The 18,134-nt window shown below is 49.2% G+C and overlaps 2 protein-coding genes across 3 annotated transcripts in view; one reads left to right on the forward strand and one right to left on the reverse strand.

Moving 5' to 3' along the window:
• The first annotated feature begins 1,076 nt into the window (after positions 1 to 1,076).
• Positions 1,077 to 17,716, forward strand: MRAP (melanocortin 2 receptor accessory protein). Its single transcript, XM_059065676.2, is given in 5 exon segments — positions 1,077 to 1,269; positions 14,924 to 15,023; positions 17,261 to 17,363; positions 17,365 to 17,460; positions 17,462 to 17,716. Coding segments are annotated over 5 exon segments (564 nt in total). The 5' UTR covers positions 1,077 to 1,163; the 3' UTR covers positions 17,621 to 17,716.
• URB1 (URB1 ribosome biogenesis homolog) overlaps positions 8,507 to 18,134 on the reverse strand; it is a 76,179-nt gene continuing 66,551 nt past the window's right edge. The window contains exon 40 of one of the 2 annotated variants that reach the window (XR_010840832.1): positions 8,507 to 9,658. The gene's annotated coding sequence lies outside the window, so the exon portion shown is untranslated. Of the gene's footprint in view, positions 10,500 to 18,134 lie in introns of both variants that reach the window. The other variant, XR_010840833.1, reaches the window with a different exon arrangement.

Consider the following 18,134-nt stretch of genomic DNA (forward strand, 5'->3'; position numbering starts at 1 on the left):
CGGGCATGGGCTGTACCGAGCGTCTTGTCAAGTGGATCTTTCATCTCCTCACTTTGGAAACGCGGGAGCTCACTTCTCCCTTTCTAATCGACTGAACCACCGAGGTTCAGTTCAGGAGGAGGGGTCCCCATGGAATGCTGCAGGCCCCCCAGGTGGGCCCGAAGTTTTCTGGGTTCACCTTCTCCACCATCAGTGCGCAGCTTTCCTCTGGCAGTGTGGACCTGAATCAAGAAGACTGGAAAGTTCTTGAGGGAAAGTCCCCATCATTCTGTGCATTTTGATTTCATAACTAATTCTAGGGATCCTCCCACATTTAGTCCTGCCCTTTCCCAGTACTTGGAATGTCCCCTTGATTGCATCTGTGCCCTTAGAAGAGTGAGTGTACAACTTGGAGTCAGGCCCCGGCCAGCAGAACCCTTGTCCGTTTGACGTCAGCGGAGGGCTGGTGAACCCTATGCGCCCCGGGGCCCTATTTCCCAAGAGCACAATCCGTGTGGCATCCTGACACGAATAACAGCCCGTCTGAACAGAGGCAACTGACTGACTGTTTCTCGGGGACTCAGCTGGAAGCTGGGAAGTGCGCTCAATTGGAGTGGAGTGTTCTTTTGGTTTTATTCATTGCTGATGTGTACATGAGAGGTTGCAAGTTCACGGCTGACATCACTCAGGCCCTCGGATAAGGAATCTTAGCCAGTGATTTGCTGGTTGCTTAATAGCACCAAGCACTGCCTTAATGCAAGTCAAGGGCACTGCCAGGCTTTTGATTTGGTGATTAACTTGTTAAGTACTTAAGGTAACAAGTGACTGTCCTTTCCGATCCTAGTCCACATCTTGTCTTTCAAGGGGCCCTGGGGGATCTGTTTTCCTGTCCTGACGCCGAGGGCCAACCTGGAACTGCACTGGGACCGTAGGCTCCAGCCTTGGAGCTCTGTTTGTTTTGGAGTTCCGTCAAGCAGGGCAGGATGGGACGCTCTACTTGAACGCTGAAGATGTCAGGCCCACCCCTCTGACCTTCCTCTGAGCCCAACGGCTCTGATAAGTGGGCAGGCCTTGAGCCCTGGAGACCCAGAGACACACTTGGATGATTTTACAGAAATCAGCTGGGCAGCCTCCTGGTAGAGCTCTGAGCAGCTCTGGAGGGGCCACCTGCCAGTGCTGCAGGCATGGCCAACCGGACCAGTGCCTCTACCGCATACTACAGCTACGAATACTACCTGGATTACTTGGACCTCATTCCCGTGGATGAGAAGAAGCTGAAAGCCAACAAACGTGAGTCCCGAACTGGGAAAGCTGGCCAGGCAGAGGCTGGGGGTTGGCCCAAATGACTTTTCTCCATTCACTTAAGAACTACAACAGATGTCACTGGGAAGCCAGCACATGACTTGGACTCGTGGATATAAGGGAATGGAGGGTGTATGTGTTATCTTCTGTAATAAGTTTGGAGCTGACCTCCTGAGAAACTAAGACACTTTGGGAGCAGAATCTACTGGTAAGACAGATTTCTTGATAGAGTTAGATTTGTCTGGGGTTCCAATAAGCTAGATGAGTTTCTCCAAATTGTAGATTTCACGTTTTCTGTGGTCTCTATACAGATGTGGGAGAGAGTTACCGCGCCCACTCCTAAGATGTGTGTCTTACTAATTCTTATTAAAATACCCACCAGGGCTTCATCTTCACAGTCTCGGGAAGGACAGTCAGACAAGTACACATCCTTTTCCTCCTTGCCCCTGCCCAGTCTTTATCTCTTGAGTAACTTGGTACTTTGTCAGCAATCTCCTCTGATTATTGCAACCAGTCAGTCCAGATAATGAGTTAAAGGAGGGAATGAACATGAAAAACAAAACAAAACAAAAACAAAGTCTCAGTTTCAGGAGCCCATCCTCTCTGCCTGTTCTGAAGCCCCTTGGGTTCCTTGGGATTTCACTACCTTCACACACTATGTCCTTCAAAAAATGAAAGCAGTCCTTAGAAGGAACCCGATGCTTCTGGTATGAAAAGAAAGATAGTCTGTTACACACCAGCTCAAAACTGAAATTCACTCGGATGGGATCATTTCAGAAAAGGAGGCAGACCCCTGGCAGGGCCCTTGGGGAAAGTCCTATAGAATGTCTGGTCAGGAAGTGTTCCTGTTTCCTGTTTCATTTACAACTGGCAGAAGCTGAGGACTTCTGTTTCATGTTTGCTGAGGACTTCCTGTATCCCTGGCACTGTAGCAAAACCTCTGGGGGGAAAACAGATTTGGAGTGTGTTTTCTGTTACAAGGCATATAATCATGACATTAAAATGCAGATTTTTTTTTCACATACGACTCACAATAAGGAAGACATATAGTAATAGGGAGAAAGTGGCAGATTTGAAATAAAAGCCCACATAAGTATATTATCAAAAGTTCAGAACTTCGGGATACATATTGATCTGGACAACATGTAGATCTGCATTCAGGAAAGTCTTTTTAAAATTGACATGAGTTAAAGAAAATTCTGGCTCAGCTTCAGACACTCCTGCCCTTTTGTGCGCCAGACACCCCTCTCAGCCACTGCCTGGGCTCCAAAGAGTCTCCCAGCTGCTTTGGGAGGGAGGACAGTTTGCAACTCTAGAATCTTAGAACCCATGATCTCAGTCCTCTGCCCTTCCCCCCTTGCCCACAAACAACTTCCATTTCTGGCGAAAACGGCTGGTGTTCTCCAAATTGTGTATGAGGTTTGAGATGTTCTTTCTTGCACACTTGAACTAGAGTTGGAAGTTTACAACCTGGGGAGCTAGAAATGAGGTCAAATAAGAAATTCCTCCTCAAACTCCCAAACCCAGTAAAGATTATCTCAGTGAGGAATCTTACCAGAGAGACAAGTCACTGCCCTGCCACCCCCCAGACAGGCTAGATGTTGGGGGCTTTTGACTCCTACAGGGGGAAGCCAGCTGCTGGGCCATCCCTCCCAGGAAGAGTAAACATCGATTGGTATTTTCATGGCAAGGATTCAAGTTATGCATCTTAGGGGACTGACAAAATAACTCACCCATATCTGCATACAGGAAATAGAAAACATGATATCTACCATTTGAAGAGACTCACCCAGCTTATTGGAACCCCAAACAAATAAATAAAACTCTATCAGGAAATCCATCTTAAGGAAATTCCCTGGTGGTCCAGTGGTTAGGACTCGGCGCTTTCACTGCCATTGGCACCAAGTTCGATCCCTGGTGGGGGAACTAAGATCCCACAAGCCACGTGGTGGTGTGGCCAAAACTTAATTAACTAATTTTAAAAAATTAAATAATTTAAAAATCTTATTTATTAAAAAAATTCCATCTTAAATGAATATTCTGTCTCAAAAGTGTCCTAGTGTCTTAGAAAGTTAACTCCAGATTTATTACAATGGATCTCAGATACCATTTTATACGCAACCTCTAGATAATCAGGAATCTCTGACACCCACAGGGAAAGGGGCTCCTTCTGGAATCCTTTATTCCTGTTTGTGTCTCACCTATCCCAGGCTTCAAGTCTTATCTGAATTTAATTTCTAATGTCTCTGGAAAAGAATTCTGGGGCTAAGCAAAACTCCCTGCCCCACCAGGGTGTTTATGCCCTGAATAGATTAATTGTCTTGTTTTTTCCGGGCGACCAGCCATGGGGCCGTGGCTACGTCAGGGCTGGGTGCGTGGACTCCCAAGCCTGGCCACTGTAATTCACATCTGAGCTCTGCTACTTGCTAGCTCCGTGATCTTGGGCAAATAAGTTAGCAAGGCCAGGCCACATTCGGGAGGAGGGAATTAGACGGGTTCTAGTGGGAGAAGCATTAAAAATTGGAGGCAGTCTTCAATTCACAATAAACAACAAAAATATGGCAGACGGTAAGATGTGCTCCACAGAAAAATCAAATAGGAAGGGTGGCTAGGAGAGCTGGGGCCCAAGGAAGGGTTGACACCCTGACTAGGATGGTCAGTAAAGGCCTTCCAAGGTGACCTGTGAAGAGGTGAGAGACCAAGCCTTGAGGATGTCTTGGGAAGGAGTCTTTTAAGCAGCAGGAATACCAAGGGCAAAGGCTCTGAGGCAGGGGAGCGCCTGGCGTATTCCAGGAATGACAAAGACACTGCAGTGACTATTCCCTTATATTTTTGGAAGCTACTTTGGAAATGTCGTTTTTCTCTTAAAGTGGAAACCACTTTATTATTTCCTAAGTCAACACAACCCATCCATCAACAAGAACAAAAATAATAGAAATATTTGGGCAATCGATATGTAAAGACAATAACAGAAGGAACTCAGATGGCCGGGGAACATGAGAAAATGCTCAATGTCGAAAGTCATTAGGGAAATGCCCTGTGAAAGAACAATCAGATACCATTTCCCACCCACTGGATCAGCAAAAATTAAAAGGTTGGTATTTCAAGTGTTGGGGTAGAAAGCACAGAGATTAGTGCCGTCAAAGGCCGCTGATGGGATGAAATCTGGGTTCACCGTTTGGGAGAGCAACTTGGCAAGGACGAGAGAAGTTGCAGATGTTCGTAAGACATCTTTCAGCATCCCTCTCCCAGGCATCCACCTCGGGAAATGCCTGCATGTGTCCACAAGGATACATGTATTTCGATGTTCGCTGCAGCATTGTATGTCATAGGCAGAAACAGGAGATGGGATAAATAAATGATGGTGTGTTACTACGCCCACATTTTTAAAATATATTTTTAAAAGGTTGATATGCTCCTTAGTAAATTACTTCACTCCACCAGGCAGAAAAAAAAATCAGTGTTAACATTTCGGTGCCTAGCCAATTAGGGTTGCTCTGTGTCTGTATCCCCATGTGCACACAGGCACATGCACGCGTGCATGCGTGGACATACACACACACCTATACACCCACGTACAGTTGCACTCCTACTTTGTGTGCTGTTTTGTAATAACTCCTGCCTGGAGCTGCTGAGGGGAAACGGAGAACTCCCTTGGGTCCCCTCTCTCCTCCCTGGGCCTGTCTGTAACTGTATGAGGCTGGGTCCAGGGGGTGGGAAAGTGGACATCCTCTCCTATGCATGTTCAGCAGAGCTCAGGGGGGGAGGACAGGCCGCTGAGCTTGCAAGAAGTTGTCTTGTCGGCTGGTGACAATGACTCCATTTTCTGCTTGCTCCCTTTGGAAAACATCAACCTACAAGCTTATCTCCTTCTTCCGCCTGGTTTCCGTCTCTCTCCATCTTCACTTCCATCTCCTCAACCTCTTCTTTCTCTTGCTGCACTCTCCTGAGGGCGAGCAACCTTCTAGGTTTGCCCAGGGCTGTCCCATGGATGCATGTTGAGAAACCCAGGTACATCGGATGGTCATCTTCATTCTCCTCTCCTTCCTCAAGCCCCAAAGACATAGGAACAGGGCTGCCACTAACCCCCATGGTAGAGAAAATTAGAGAAAAGCCTCCTCCTTTGGGCACACAGCTAATCACAACCCATTCACGTGGGGTCCCTTGAGCAGTGTGCAGCCTGTGTAACTGTTCACGGCGTCCCTGCATACGAGGGACTCCAGGCTCAACCACGTGCCCTTTGCTCATTTCCCTGCCCCTTCCCTCCCCAATAGGTCTAAGCCCCCTTTTCCTCCTGGTAGTCCCTCTGAAATTAGGCACTGTCAACTTTGTTTTCAATCTTTTCAAAGACATCCACTTCCACACCAGACCAGAAACACTCCATACCTTTTCCCACCTTCTGGCCATTGCTCATGGTTAATTCAACAATCAAAATTCTGTACTATCCATTACACGTCAGACAGTTGCACTGGGAGCTGGAGGTATAAAAGCAAATGGACTAAATCCACGTCCTCGATTTTTTTTTCAACAACTATTTTATTTTATTACCATGTTGATCTATCTTGTGATGATGTATTTCCAAGTAGGTTACAGACCTCGTGACACTCCTCCAGCAAATTTAGGAAACTATTAAAAGTTAGGACATCACAGTACATCTAAACTCTTCAACAATTATTTCTTAGTATCATCTAATCTCCGGTCTGTATTCAAATTTTCCCAGTTCCCCCCTAATGTGCATGAGAGCTATTTTGTCCACTCCACGCTGATGAGCTGCGTCTGGTCCCTGGCGTCTCTCTTAGTCTAGACCAGACCCTTTTTGTAGATGACACTGGCTCCAGGAAGAGATCAAGCAGGTCCCTCTGTTTATCCTCAACTGTCCGGACAAGTGGGAGATACTGATCAGTAATAAACGTTTATCCAGTTAATGGTGTTAGGCTGGAGATTTGCGAAAGTTGCCCACAGAGCACAGAGAAGGACACCGCTGGGGAGAAGTAAGAGGTGAAGGAGGGCTTCCCAGGGAAGACGTGGCAAAGCTGAGTCCAAAAAATCGATGGGAATTTGCCTGCTACTCAGGGGGCTGGCACAGGGTAGAGAACAGTTACACTCCTGTATATAAAAGACGTGCTTCCAGGAGGGTGTTTTGGGAAGCGTGACAAAGGATGAGCTCCAGATCCCCAGGGGCCAGATTCTTGCAGGCCAGCCTCAGAGGATCCCTGTAAACTGCAGGGAGTCATTTAAAATTGTAAGCAGGGAAGAGACAAGGGCCTATTTGCTTGCTAAGAAAATGGCTCTGGTGAACATATAAATGTGAGGGTCAGTAGGGTAGTGGTGACACGTGGGCAGGAAACAGCCACGTGCTGGGGCTGGAAGCATAAAGCTGAAAAGATCCCTACCCTTAGGAGTTCACAGTATAGGAGGGAGCGACCGCATAAGTGAACGAATGCGCGTGCTCCAGTGTTACAGCCACGGGAATAGAAGTACGTGAGGCTCAGAGAGGCCAAGTGACTTACGTAATGTCACCCAGCTGACTAGTCACAGAGCCAGGACCTAAATTCCGGCTCTGAGGCCTCAGGACTCTTCCCAGGACACCCGTCATGATCAGGGGGCAGATTCTCACCAGGATGTCAGATGCAGCAGAGCAGGAACATTTGTCCACCTCCCCACCCCCACCCCACCGCCCCGAGCTCTTAAATAGTGCCTAGCACACAGTAGGCACACAATAGCTGTTTCCTGAATGAATGAATAAATGAATGTGAAGTAGGCGGCTCTTGCACACATTATTAATTTTTATGATGAATATTTGCACCAATTATCAATTTATTGCCTCTCAGCTCTGAATGCGCCCTTCAAAATAGGCTCTGTGGGCTTCCCTGGTGGCGCAGTGGTTGAGAGTCCGCCTGCCGATGCAGGGGACGCGGGTTCGTGCCCCGGTCCGGGAAGATCCCTCGTGCCGCGGAGCGGCTGGGCCCGTGAGCCATGGCCGCTGAGCCTGCGCGTCCGGAGCCTGTGCTCCGCAATGGGAGGGGCCACGGCAGTGAGAGGCCCGCGTACCGAAAAAAAAAAAAAATAGGCTCTGTGATCAACGATGGAATTTTCTTTAAAGTGAGCATGTGTTAGGCTTTCTCAGGAGAGGGCTCTGGAGGGCACCGCTGGAGCACCGGGCTCGGGGGTTCCGCAATGAGGGCGTGGGGACGTCTGGGGGAACTAGCCCCAGTCCCTGGCCCAGAACACTGTCTCCCTGAGATCTTGCAGCCTCCGTGTGGCAATAACCTCTCTGCAGCCATGTAGACAAAGAAACCGAAGGCCCCCGGGCAACCTGTGGTGGGTGGGGGAGGCGCCACAACTCCTCCATCTCCCTCCCTTCCCCCTCAACGCCCCCCCCCCCCCCCCACCAGGCCTCCAGAGGGCTCTCCATGGTTTGTCCAGCAGCTCCAGGCAAGCTCAGGCCTGGCTGAACGACCCAACCCCTCTGCCACCCAGCGGCCAAACCACATCTCCTCCAGGGAGGTCTGAACCCCTTTCCAAGTTAGTCCTTCCTTGGTGTTACAGGCGGACTTGTGTCCCCTGGCCCCCCGCCAAATTCTTATGTTGAGGTCCTAACTCCCAGTACCGCAGAAGGTGACTGTATTTGGAGATAAGACCTTTACAGAGGTGATTAAGTTAAAATGAGGTCATTAGGCTGGGCCATAATCCAGAGCGACTGGTGCCCTTGTAAGAAGAGATTAGAACACAGACACACACAGGGCGTTGACCGTGGGAGGACCCAGTGAAAGACAGGCCAAGGAGAGAGGCCCCGGAAGAAACCGACCCTGCTGACACTTTGGTCTTGGACCTCCAACCTCCGGAACTGTGAGAAAATTAATTTCTGTTGTTTAAGTTACCCCAGACACGGTACTTTGTTACAGCAGCCTGTGTTAGTCCTTTCAGGCTGCTGTAACAAAATACTACAGACTGGATGGATGATAAACAAGAGACATTGATTTCCCACAGGTCTGCAGGCTGGGAAGTATGAAACAGACACATAGGGAATGCCCTAGATCGTCCCCATGGACTCGAGGGCAGGGCACCCTCTCCTACAAGATGAGGGTCTCGGGGGGCTCCGAATCCTATCTACTGTCTCTAAAGAAAATTCCTTAGAGCTAAGCATCACCAAGTCAGATTTTAAGTAGTCAAGCCCTGTCTTAGCCTCCTTGGGCTGCTATAACAAAATATCACAGACTGTGGCTTAAATAACAGACATTTATTTCTCACAGTTCTGGAGGCTGGAAGTCCAAGATCAATGTGGCAGTAGATTCTCTGTCTGCTGAGGACTTGCTTCCTGGCTTGTAGATGGCCACCTTCTCTTTGTCTGCTCACATGGCCTCTCCTTGGTGCAAATGGTGAAAGAATGTATGTGTGTCTCTTTCTCTTCGTATGAGGTCACTAATCCTAGTGAGGGCTGCACCCTCATGACCTCATCTAACCCTAATTACCTCTCAAAGGCCCCGTGTCCAAAAGTCATCACACTGCGGATTGGGGCTTCCACATATGAATGGTGGGGTGGAGACACAGACATTCAGTCCATAGTGGCACCTCTGTCTTGGCTATCAGCTGAAGCAGACAGACAGAGTTCACTGTGCACATCCTGTCTCCTAGATACATTTCAAATCGGATCTGGCTGTGTATGCTATTTTGTACCCTGCTCTTACTGACCTCACAGTATTTTGTTTTCCCATGTTGTTAAATATTCTTTCACAAAAATTTTGCAAATGGCTGCATGGCGTTCTAGACATAGGTATCTTTGAACGTATAGAATGTTTCCAGAATTTTGCTCTTCTAAGCAGTGGCCTTGGGGGGAGAAGAACTTCTTCCACTGTTGTGTGTTAAGTAAAGATGTCTCGCCTATTTTTGTCCTTAGTGTTTGAATGCAAAAAAGTTCACTAAAAAAGAAAAAGCCTAAAAAATGCAAAAGCAGCAATCTCCCTCATCCAATCTCTGTGCTCCCGCTCTCACTGTGTCACTTTTGTTTTCTGTGATGATCAGCAAAAGGCAGCACTGGGCCGTCTCAGGGATGCTCTGTTACCTGGCTTCGAAGGCACGGTGAGGTGAGCATGAGTCCAGGTGAGGGTGGACTGAGGTCAACCACAGCAGGCAGGTGACCTCCTTTACTGACAAATGTGACTTGCTCTCCCTGGCAGTTCCTCTGGGCTGGATCGCCAACCCGGTCAAACAAATCAGAAAGCATCCTATCCCAGGTCTCTGCAGGGGTGCACATCAAAGACAGAAAGATGCTTGGAATGCTTTGGGCAAAGAGGCAAAGCTCTCGCTCAGATCGTCTCCCTAGAAGGTCACCTAGGGCAGCTGGGAGACGTGGCGAAGTCCAGGCTGGGTTCAACTCCTAAGTCAAGTAGAGAAGACAGAAAGAGAAGAAAAAATCCACGAGCTCACGTGTTAACCTAACAAGCAGGAAGGATTTTAAGATTTTTGTGTTCACGCTTCGACAGTGCAGTTTATTCCATCATGGTTGGGCAGGTAATCGGAAACATCTAGGGATTTAGATGTATTTTTATGAGCATTCAGTGCTGACTTGAAGGCTGTGGGTTGCCCTTTCCCGGGATGGCTTAAAATCTGGTGCGTTTCTGTTACAGGGACGTCACAAGGCTTGTTACCCTTGTGATTTTTCAGACGTGGCTTCTGTTTCACGGAAAGGTTAAGAATCTTCCCAACGCTGTCAGAAAGGTGGAAAATGCAAATCTGTTTCCCGAGACCCTGCCTGAACAGACTGATTACACGTTTGATCTTCTATTTGTTCCCTTTTCAGTGGCTACGCTTAGGAGAAAAAAACAGTCCCATATTCCAATCGTATAGCAACCATGCAGATTATTTTAATACGATGAATCTCCAGATAACTACTCAAGTACTCCCTTGCAGGGAGTAGTGAGATGAATTGCTTTTCCTTGGGTAGTGTCTGGCTTTACTGCTGTGTCAGTTACCTCAGGTCAATATGTCTTCTTCCTTTAATTAGGGGTTAGGAAGAATTTATCATAGCCCATATTGACTTCTGCTGGTGCACTGCCTCTGGCAGCTTCGATAATAAGGCAGTCTGGTAAGCTGGGACGAAGTGAGAGAGTGGCATGGACGTATAGACACCACCAAATGTAAAATAGGTCGCTAGTGGGAAGCAGCCTCATAGCACAGGGAGATCAGCTCGGTGCTCTGTGACCACCTAGAGGGGTGGGCTAGGGAGGGTGGGAGGGAGACACGAGAGGGAGGGGATATGGGGATATATGTATGCGTATAGCTGATTCATTTTGTTATACAGCAGAAACTAACACACCACTGTAAAGCAATTATACTCCAATAAAGATGTAAAAAAATAAATAATAATAAGGCAGTCTATTCATCTGCTTCTCTGACAGCTAGGAGAGGAAGAACAAAAACACACCACTAACCAATCTCTTCTGAACACAATGCATAGACTTCAGGGTAAAGATTGAACAAAGGACCTATATATAACTCTTCTCTTTTGCTCAGAGGGGATCAAGTTCAGGTTACAACTTTAATTATGAGGTTTAGGTCTTCAGCAAAGGGTCAGTCCCATGGACGTGATGTAAGCAGTGAAAGTGACTTTTAAACAAAGATATGAGTATGTTTACCTTGGAACAAACTTCCCATCAAGCTATAGCCCCACGTGGAGCTGCCAAACTTGAATGAGTCCGTCATTGCTCAAAAACTGCTTGGAGCTCTTACTTTGGAAATGACTTTGGTGGCCATGACACATTCTATGAAATGTCCACAGTGATAAATTATGTATTTCTTTGGAGAGTGGATTTGCTTCTGGGAAATAGTTAAGAAACACCCAGAAACCAATCAAGTGAATGGACTGATACCAGCTGGGTGTCAAAAATAAAATATCTCATAAAGTAGCAAAATTGGGGTGTGTGTGTGTGTGTGTGTGTGTGTGTGTGTGTCCTTCAAGGTAATTGCAAGAGAAGAATTTATAAATGTTTGATCATCGTATGTATTTTAGGAAAATTTAGATGACTGTGGTAGAGAGCGGATGATTATTTTGAAGGTCCGCATTCATTTGGATTTGTCAGTTTTGATATATTCATTTAAAAAGTCCATTTTTTTTTACAGATTCAATAGAGAAAATGGGTTAAATTGGTTAAATTAACAGAGCTCCAGATAAAACAGATGTTGATTTCTCTTTCATGTACAAGTTTGAAGGATGGGATGGTAGGTCAGCTCCATGAAATCTTCAAGAAGTGGCTTTGTTCTAGCTCATATCTCTGCCATCCCTGCCATCCAAGCCTGGCTCTAGCCATCACATCCATGTTCTGGGCAGCAAAATGGAGTCAGGGCATAAGAAGGGACATGGGTTTTAGAAATCCAGCCACCTCTGCAGTAGGACTCCTAGAAGCTGTCCTGTAAGTGCTCCACTCACATCTCATTTGCCAGAACCTTGTCTCATGACCCTACCAACTGAAAGGGAGGCTGGGAAATGTAGTCTTCATGCCAGGAAACCATGTGACCTGCTAAAAGGAGGGGTTCTATCACTATGGAAGCATGTGAAAGCAAACATTAGGATTGACAGCCAGCAGTCTATGCTACAATTACCTTTACTCTATGCTACAATTCCCTTTAAATGTAGCTGACATTTTAGTGAGCTTGAAGGATGCTGTGATATTACTTGCCACAAAGCCCTCGTAACTGAAATAATATTACTTCTATTTATACACTGGTTCACGACCATTAAACAAGGAATTGTGCCATGTACATTGCATATACATATTATTTAATTTGCCTAACAGCCAAAAGAACACATACTATTATCCCCATTTAACAGATAAGGAGTTTATCTGTTAATAAATTTAGAGATGGAAACATCTCACATTGCCTGAGATCAAACAGCTAGGAAATGACCACGTCAGAATGTGTTAGCCTCCAGAGCCTGGGCCCTTAACCCCGTTATTATTCCCCAAGAAGGGAAAAAGCTTGGGGTTAATTTTATTCTAGGACCTTGGAGAAGAGGGAAGGGAAGGGGAGTTTTCCGTGGCTGGACCAGTTTCATTGTCAAGCCAGCGTGGTGCTTCTTGTTGTAAAGACAAGCCCACGGATGTTGAAACATTTCCAACACTGGGGAATGACAGCTCTCACCCTCGGTGCAAACTCTTCTCTCCAGCACTTGGGCTGAACCTTCAGAAAGAAGAGGAAAAAACCCTATTTTCTCGGTTGCCTTTTTCAACAGAACACGATGAAATAGAACATAGTACAGGAAACAGCCAGTGGCTACTGTTCGCCTTTCTGGTCTGGAGAAATTAAAATTTCACTTCTCTGAAGACGCTGTGTTCTGGGAGTGGTAACATCTCATTTCCTGCTCAGCATCTGGAGATAATGACCAAGGGCTGGGACAGACAGTGTGAGCCTGGGAGAGGGGAGGGGGCGCCTCAACTGCTCAGGTTTGGAAGCTGTTTTCTTAGAGCCTCTGACGGAACTTACGTAGGTGCCAAAGACCTCAAATCCTGTGTTCCTTTTATGAAAGTAAAAGAGCGTTAGTGTCTGCAGAAATCTGAAACTTCCTTATACAGTAAAAGTCCCAAACCATATTTTCTGAAAACATACATACTCTTACTTTGAGGGTTGTACAAGAAATTGTGACTCTTTGGGACAGAGTTGGACCGAAGCAGGTATTGTGGAATAATACACAGTGAGCAGGCAAGGAACACCAAGAAAGTCAGAGGCTTCTTTCGATTGACGTATACACACTACTGTATATGAAATCGATAACTAATAAGAACCTAGCGTACAGCACAGGGAACTCTACTCAATACTCTGTAATGGCCTATATGGGAAAAGAATCTAAAAAAAGAGTGGGTATATGTATATGTATAACTGATTCACTTTGTTGTATACCTGAAACTAACACAACATTGTAAATCCACTCTACTCCAATAAGATTTTTTTTTAAAAAGTCCTTAAGCTTAAGAGAGATGGCAACAACCTCATTTCCTATTTCCCGGGAGCCCATAGGTCCCCTCCAACAGTTTGTTGCTCTAGGGCACCCCCAGCGGTTTCTCAGGTCAGGGACAGAAAGCGGAGAGGATGTGAGCCTCAGCCTGCGGGGCTTGGCTGTCTTTGCCTCTCTTCAGTGTGAGTGCCAAGTTGCTGGTGCATTACACAGTGGTGGAGGTCCATGATTCCTTTTGCAAATATCGCATCTTTTCCTTATTACCTGTTTTTGACACTTTTAGGACCTAAAATCAACTCTTACAAGGTCTCAGTTTCTTCTTCTACCTGTCTTGGATCATAGAGGGCAGAGGTAACGATCTTTACTGAATTACTATTTATTTAACCCCACAAATGACTCCTAGATCTCTAATCCTTCATTCAGCTATTTGTTCATTTGTTCACCCATTGATAAACATCTTTTCATTTGAATCCATCACGAAAACGTCTCTTGTTTGGACAGAGCCCAGCAGAAGGCAGGGCAGGGCTAGCACAGGCTGTGCAGCAGGAGTGCCGAGGAGGATGCTGGGGAAGAGATGCCGCATCCTGACGGGGTCAGCGATTTCTGGTGGGCTAGGTTGGCCCCCTCTGAATTCTCAACAGCCCCCAGCAGAGCCTGGCTCCCGTACGTGCTTAATACCTGCCTGTTGATTCCCATCCTTCAGTGGCCTCCTTCGGTCACACGTGTAGGTGCCCAGCATATCCTGGTCTGGGGCATCTTGTCCTGGGGGCATGAGTGTGTCTGGGATAAGATACTTGCAGACACTTATTATGAGCCTGGTCCTCTGTGCCCAGAGCCAAAGACAACCCCCAAGAGAAAAACTATACCCCTGCAGTTTCCTAGCAACTTGCCGAAAGTTCCAGACCCGGAGCCTCAGAGCAAGGAACCTTCTGACCTGCCAGGATCTACCCAGGGCCCAGAAGAGACTAAGCATCTGTCCTGTTTTCCCTGTGTCCTTTCACCTCCGGCCACAGATACAGCCAGAGTAGTGGCTGCAACAGTGCTTTTCCCTCCTTCCGCTGTCCCGCAGCTGGGCCTGTCCCTCGGAAAGAAAGAGACCAGCTCTTTCCACCTCTAGCAGGCTGGCCGTGGCAGGCCTCGGGTGACAACTCCACAGCAGGAAGGGCCTGGCCCTTCACGCGGCAGGCTGGCACTGCTGCCTAGCGCACGTCTTTTTTGCGAAGTCTCTGATCTTGGGGTCTTTGAAGCTGTCCCTAACCAGGCTGGAGGCGGCTGCAGCCCTCACAGGGGAGGGGAGGCCGTCTTGCCATGTGAAGTTGCTCACAGCTCTTTCTTCTCCCTCCCGAGAGGAAGGGAGGAGGGGAAACCCATCCTCTGAGTATCAGTAGCAGCCGCAAAAGCAGATCCATGAGGTGTCACCCAACTTCATGTACTGTTTTTTCCCCCTCAGCAAGCCCCCTAGACTCTCCCAGAGGCCCGTGGCCCTGGGAAAACGCCAGGTCCCTGCTGCCGCCCGTTTCCTCCCCAAGGTTGTCGTTAATGGAAAAATCTGCCCCCGTACCTCCACCCCCATGACAGCCGAGAAGACTTAGCCCCAGAGCCCCACCCCCACGGCACGCGGGGGCCCTCGCTTCCCGGCCGCGGGCCCCGTGACGTCACACTGACGTGGAGACGCGTGTCCACCTCCCACAGATTCGATCGTCATCGCCTTCTGGGTGAGCCTGGCAGCTTTCGTGGTGTTCCTCCTCCTCTTGCTGCTCTCCATGTCCTGGTCAGCCTCCCCGCAGACGAGGTAAGTAAGGACAGGAGGAGGTATGTGGCAAGTGGCCACGTGAGGGGCTCAATGGGGGGTACCCGTATGTCCGAGGTGGAATATTACTTGGCCATGAAAAGGGACAAAGCCCCGATTCGTGCCACAACGTGGATGGCCCTTGGAAACACTGTGCTACGTGAAAGAGGTGGGGCACCGAAGACCACGCGTGGTGTGATTCCCTGGATGTGAAATGTCTGGAAGAGGCAAACCCACAGACAGGAAGCAGAGTAGCGGTCGCCCAGGGCTGGGAGAAGGCAGAGTAAGCGGGGCTGACTGCTAAGGGGCACAGGGTTTCTTTGGGGCACGAGGTGGCTATTCCAACATAGATTGTGGTGCTGGTCGCGCAACTCAGGGAACATACCAAAGACCATTGAATTATAAACTTTAAACGGGTGAACTCTGTGGTACGTAGACTATAACTCAGTTAAGCTGTTGCAGGCCATGAAGCGGAAGTTAAACTGGAGGTACAATCCACGCGTTCCAAGTAGTAACTAGAGCCGAGCTCGTTGTATGTTAATTCTCCTGTGCTACTCAACTGGCCTCCTGCGTCCAACTTGCCCTTCTAGCTGAACCCACCCAACACAGCCACCACTGTCCTAAGGACAATGCTTACAAGGGGCCCTATACCACCTCTCTCCCTGCCGTAGCTCATGGGGCCAGGGGTGGGCAACCAACCTGGAGAGGGCTGGTCCAGGGCTGGCCACTGCCCCTAGAAACATATGGCCTGGCAGGGGAGCTGGGGCCACGAGGCGCTGAGGGGGCCACAGGAAGATGGTGGTTGGGTGCCATTATGGACCAAGAAGTCCTGGGCCGTGGGAACCGTGGGTCAGCACAGGCAGCTGGGAGCAGGGAGAGGTGAGAGGAGGGGAAGAGGAGCCTCCAGGCCCCTGAAAGAACCAGAGGGCGGCCCCCCTGCCTGATAGGGTCCCCCTGCCAGTTCCCCGAGGACCTGTGGATCTGCGGATTCACAGACCTGCCTGGAGGGGGGCCTCTGTCTCTCCTACCCCACCCCCCACCGTCCACCCGCCCTGTCCACAGTGTCTCAGGCACCGGGTCTACACACACCAGGTCATTCTGGTTCCCTTGGTCACACGTGGGAGGCGGGGACCAGCTTTGGAGCAATGAAGAAATCCATTCTTTCAGTTTTCAGAACTCACGTTGAAGCTAAGCAGATTTTTACCCCCAAGAGATGCCCGAGGGGACAAACTAATGAAATTGACTTTCTTTTCTACTCTTCTGAGGTGACTTGGGGCAAGCCCCGTGCTAGGGACCCTCTGCGAGGATACTCAGCTACCCTCCCCGCGGAAGGTTCCCCAGTCTGGTGGGCACACAGGGGTCTTGTGCATCTTCTGGGCTACGGTTTTACAACAGGGCAAAATAATGACGCTCTTTGCCCTGACTGGCCGCGTGGCTCACTACAGAAAATGCTCTCCAGGAACTTCGTGACAAGGAGTGCTCAGGGCGGCCAAATAGCTCCTTAGTTAGATTTAGGAAAGAGCGTGCTGAGTTGCTTCCCAAAGAGTCGTTCTTTCCATGCTGGGAAAAAAAAAAAAAAGATTGTGCTGGCGTCACCCGAGTCCTCTGGAAGGAGGGCTTAGCTCCTTTGTGCTCCCTTCCTGGCCTTCTTCACTCACGTTCCAATTATAACCACATTTGAACTAGTTCTCTAGCTTAGACAGCTATCGGTACATGGCCTTGTCTCATCCTGATACCCACTTCACGGAAGAAACGAAAGGCAGGTGGACGTGTCCCGTGCCACCAGCACCTCGAGCGCAGGAGGGTCCATCCAGGGAGGATGGATTTCCGGCTCAGATACGAGTTGGCGTGAGGTATGAACACGAGATGAGTTAGTTACACTGAAACACGTGGATGGAGGGGAAGGTCAACCTCCCCCCCTCCCATCCCCCTGCCCCTGCCTCCGCCAGCTGTGAATCTGTGACATGAGGTCAGAGGGAAAGCCACAAGGTCAGGGTCACCATCGAGCGCTTCCTCTTCTCTTCCATTTCTCCACTGTGGTGGCCTTGGTGAGCCAGGCTGAGCGGCGCCCCCCGCCCTTCCTGGGCCTGCTTCCCTGGCAGAGGGACTCTCGCCCTGTGACTCTCCCCTGCAGGCTTTGGCCAGGCAGGACGGTGCAGCAGGGGGTCCCCTCCCCAACCCGGGGAAGGACAGTTCTCCGGGGCAGCTTGGATGCTTCCTTCCCTCTGTTCTGTCCGCAGGAACAATGCCCAGCACCACCCAACGTGCCCCTGGAGTCTCGGCCTCAACCTCCTCTTCTGTGTCTGGAAGCAACCCCAGCACCACGGGGCCCCCGAGGGGACCCCGCCGCCTCTTCCGAGCTCGGTCGAGGAACCAGGTGGCAGAGCATCGGGCCCCGTCCAGCAGCTGCAGCGGGAGAGTCCCTCCACCTCGGCCCCCTTCCAGCCCCCAGGGCCACCCTGCTCTCCTCTGGGAACTGGCCCTCCGTGAGGACCAGCACAGCACCAGCTGACGTCAGGAACTTCAAGCCCAGTAAGCCTCCCCTGCAGACAGAACCTCCCGATGGTAGAACCAACAACCCAAACCAGGGCCACTGCTGAGTGAACTGGGGAACTCAAACCAACCTGGACAGACACGTGCCCTCTGAAAGCCTGTTTACAGGTAGCAGCATGTGCAACTAGGTCAAGAATGACTGTACGAGGGGGCGCGTGTATGCATTTACCCGAGGCTGGCAACAGCCCATCTGGCCGAGGGAGGAAGTCCCAAATATTGCTCTTTGTATCTAGTGCACTTAACCTGCCTATTTACTGCTTATGCTTGCTTTGGGAAGGACAGAAAAGTAAAATATGTATGAATTAAGATTAAAAACTATTCACTGATCTCTGTCACTTTATAGTTTCAGCTATGATTACTTCTGCAGTTTTTTTTTTTAATTAACTCTGAGTTCGCTTGGCTGATCTGCACCTTTTTCAGGATGCCCAGGGAGCACCTGCCAGGTCCCCCTCCATCCCCCACTGACACCCACCGTTACTAAGATGGGGCAGTGTGTGCCCGGCCAGACTCGCTGACTGTGGTCAGGGGACCTGAGCCACACCTCCGACCTCCCCAAGGCCT

This window comes from Kogia breviceps, chromosome 5 (assembly GCF_026419965.1).
Source record: "Kogia breviceps isolate mKogBre1 chromosome 5, mKogBre1 haplotype 1, whole genome shotgun sequence".
Classification (NCBI taxonomy): domain Eukaryota; kingdom Metazoa; phylum Chordata; class Mammalia; order Artiodactyla; family Physeteridae; genus Kogia; species Kogia breviceps.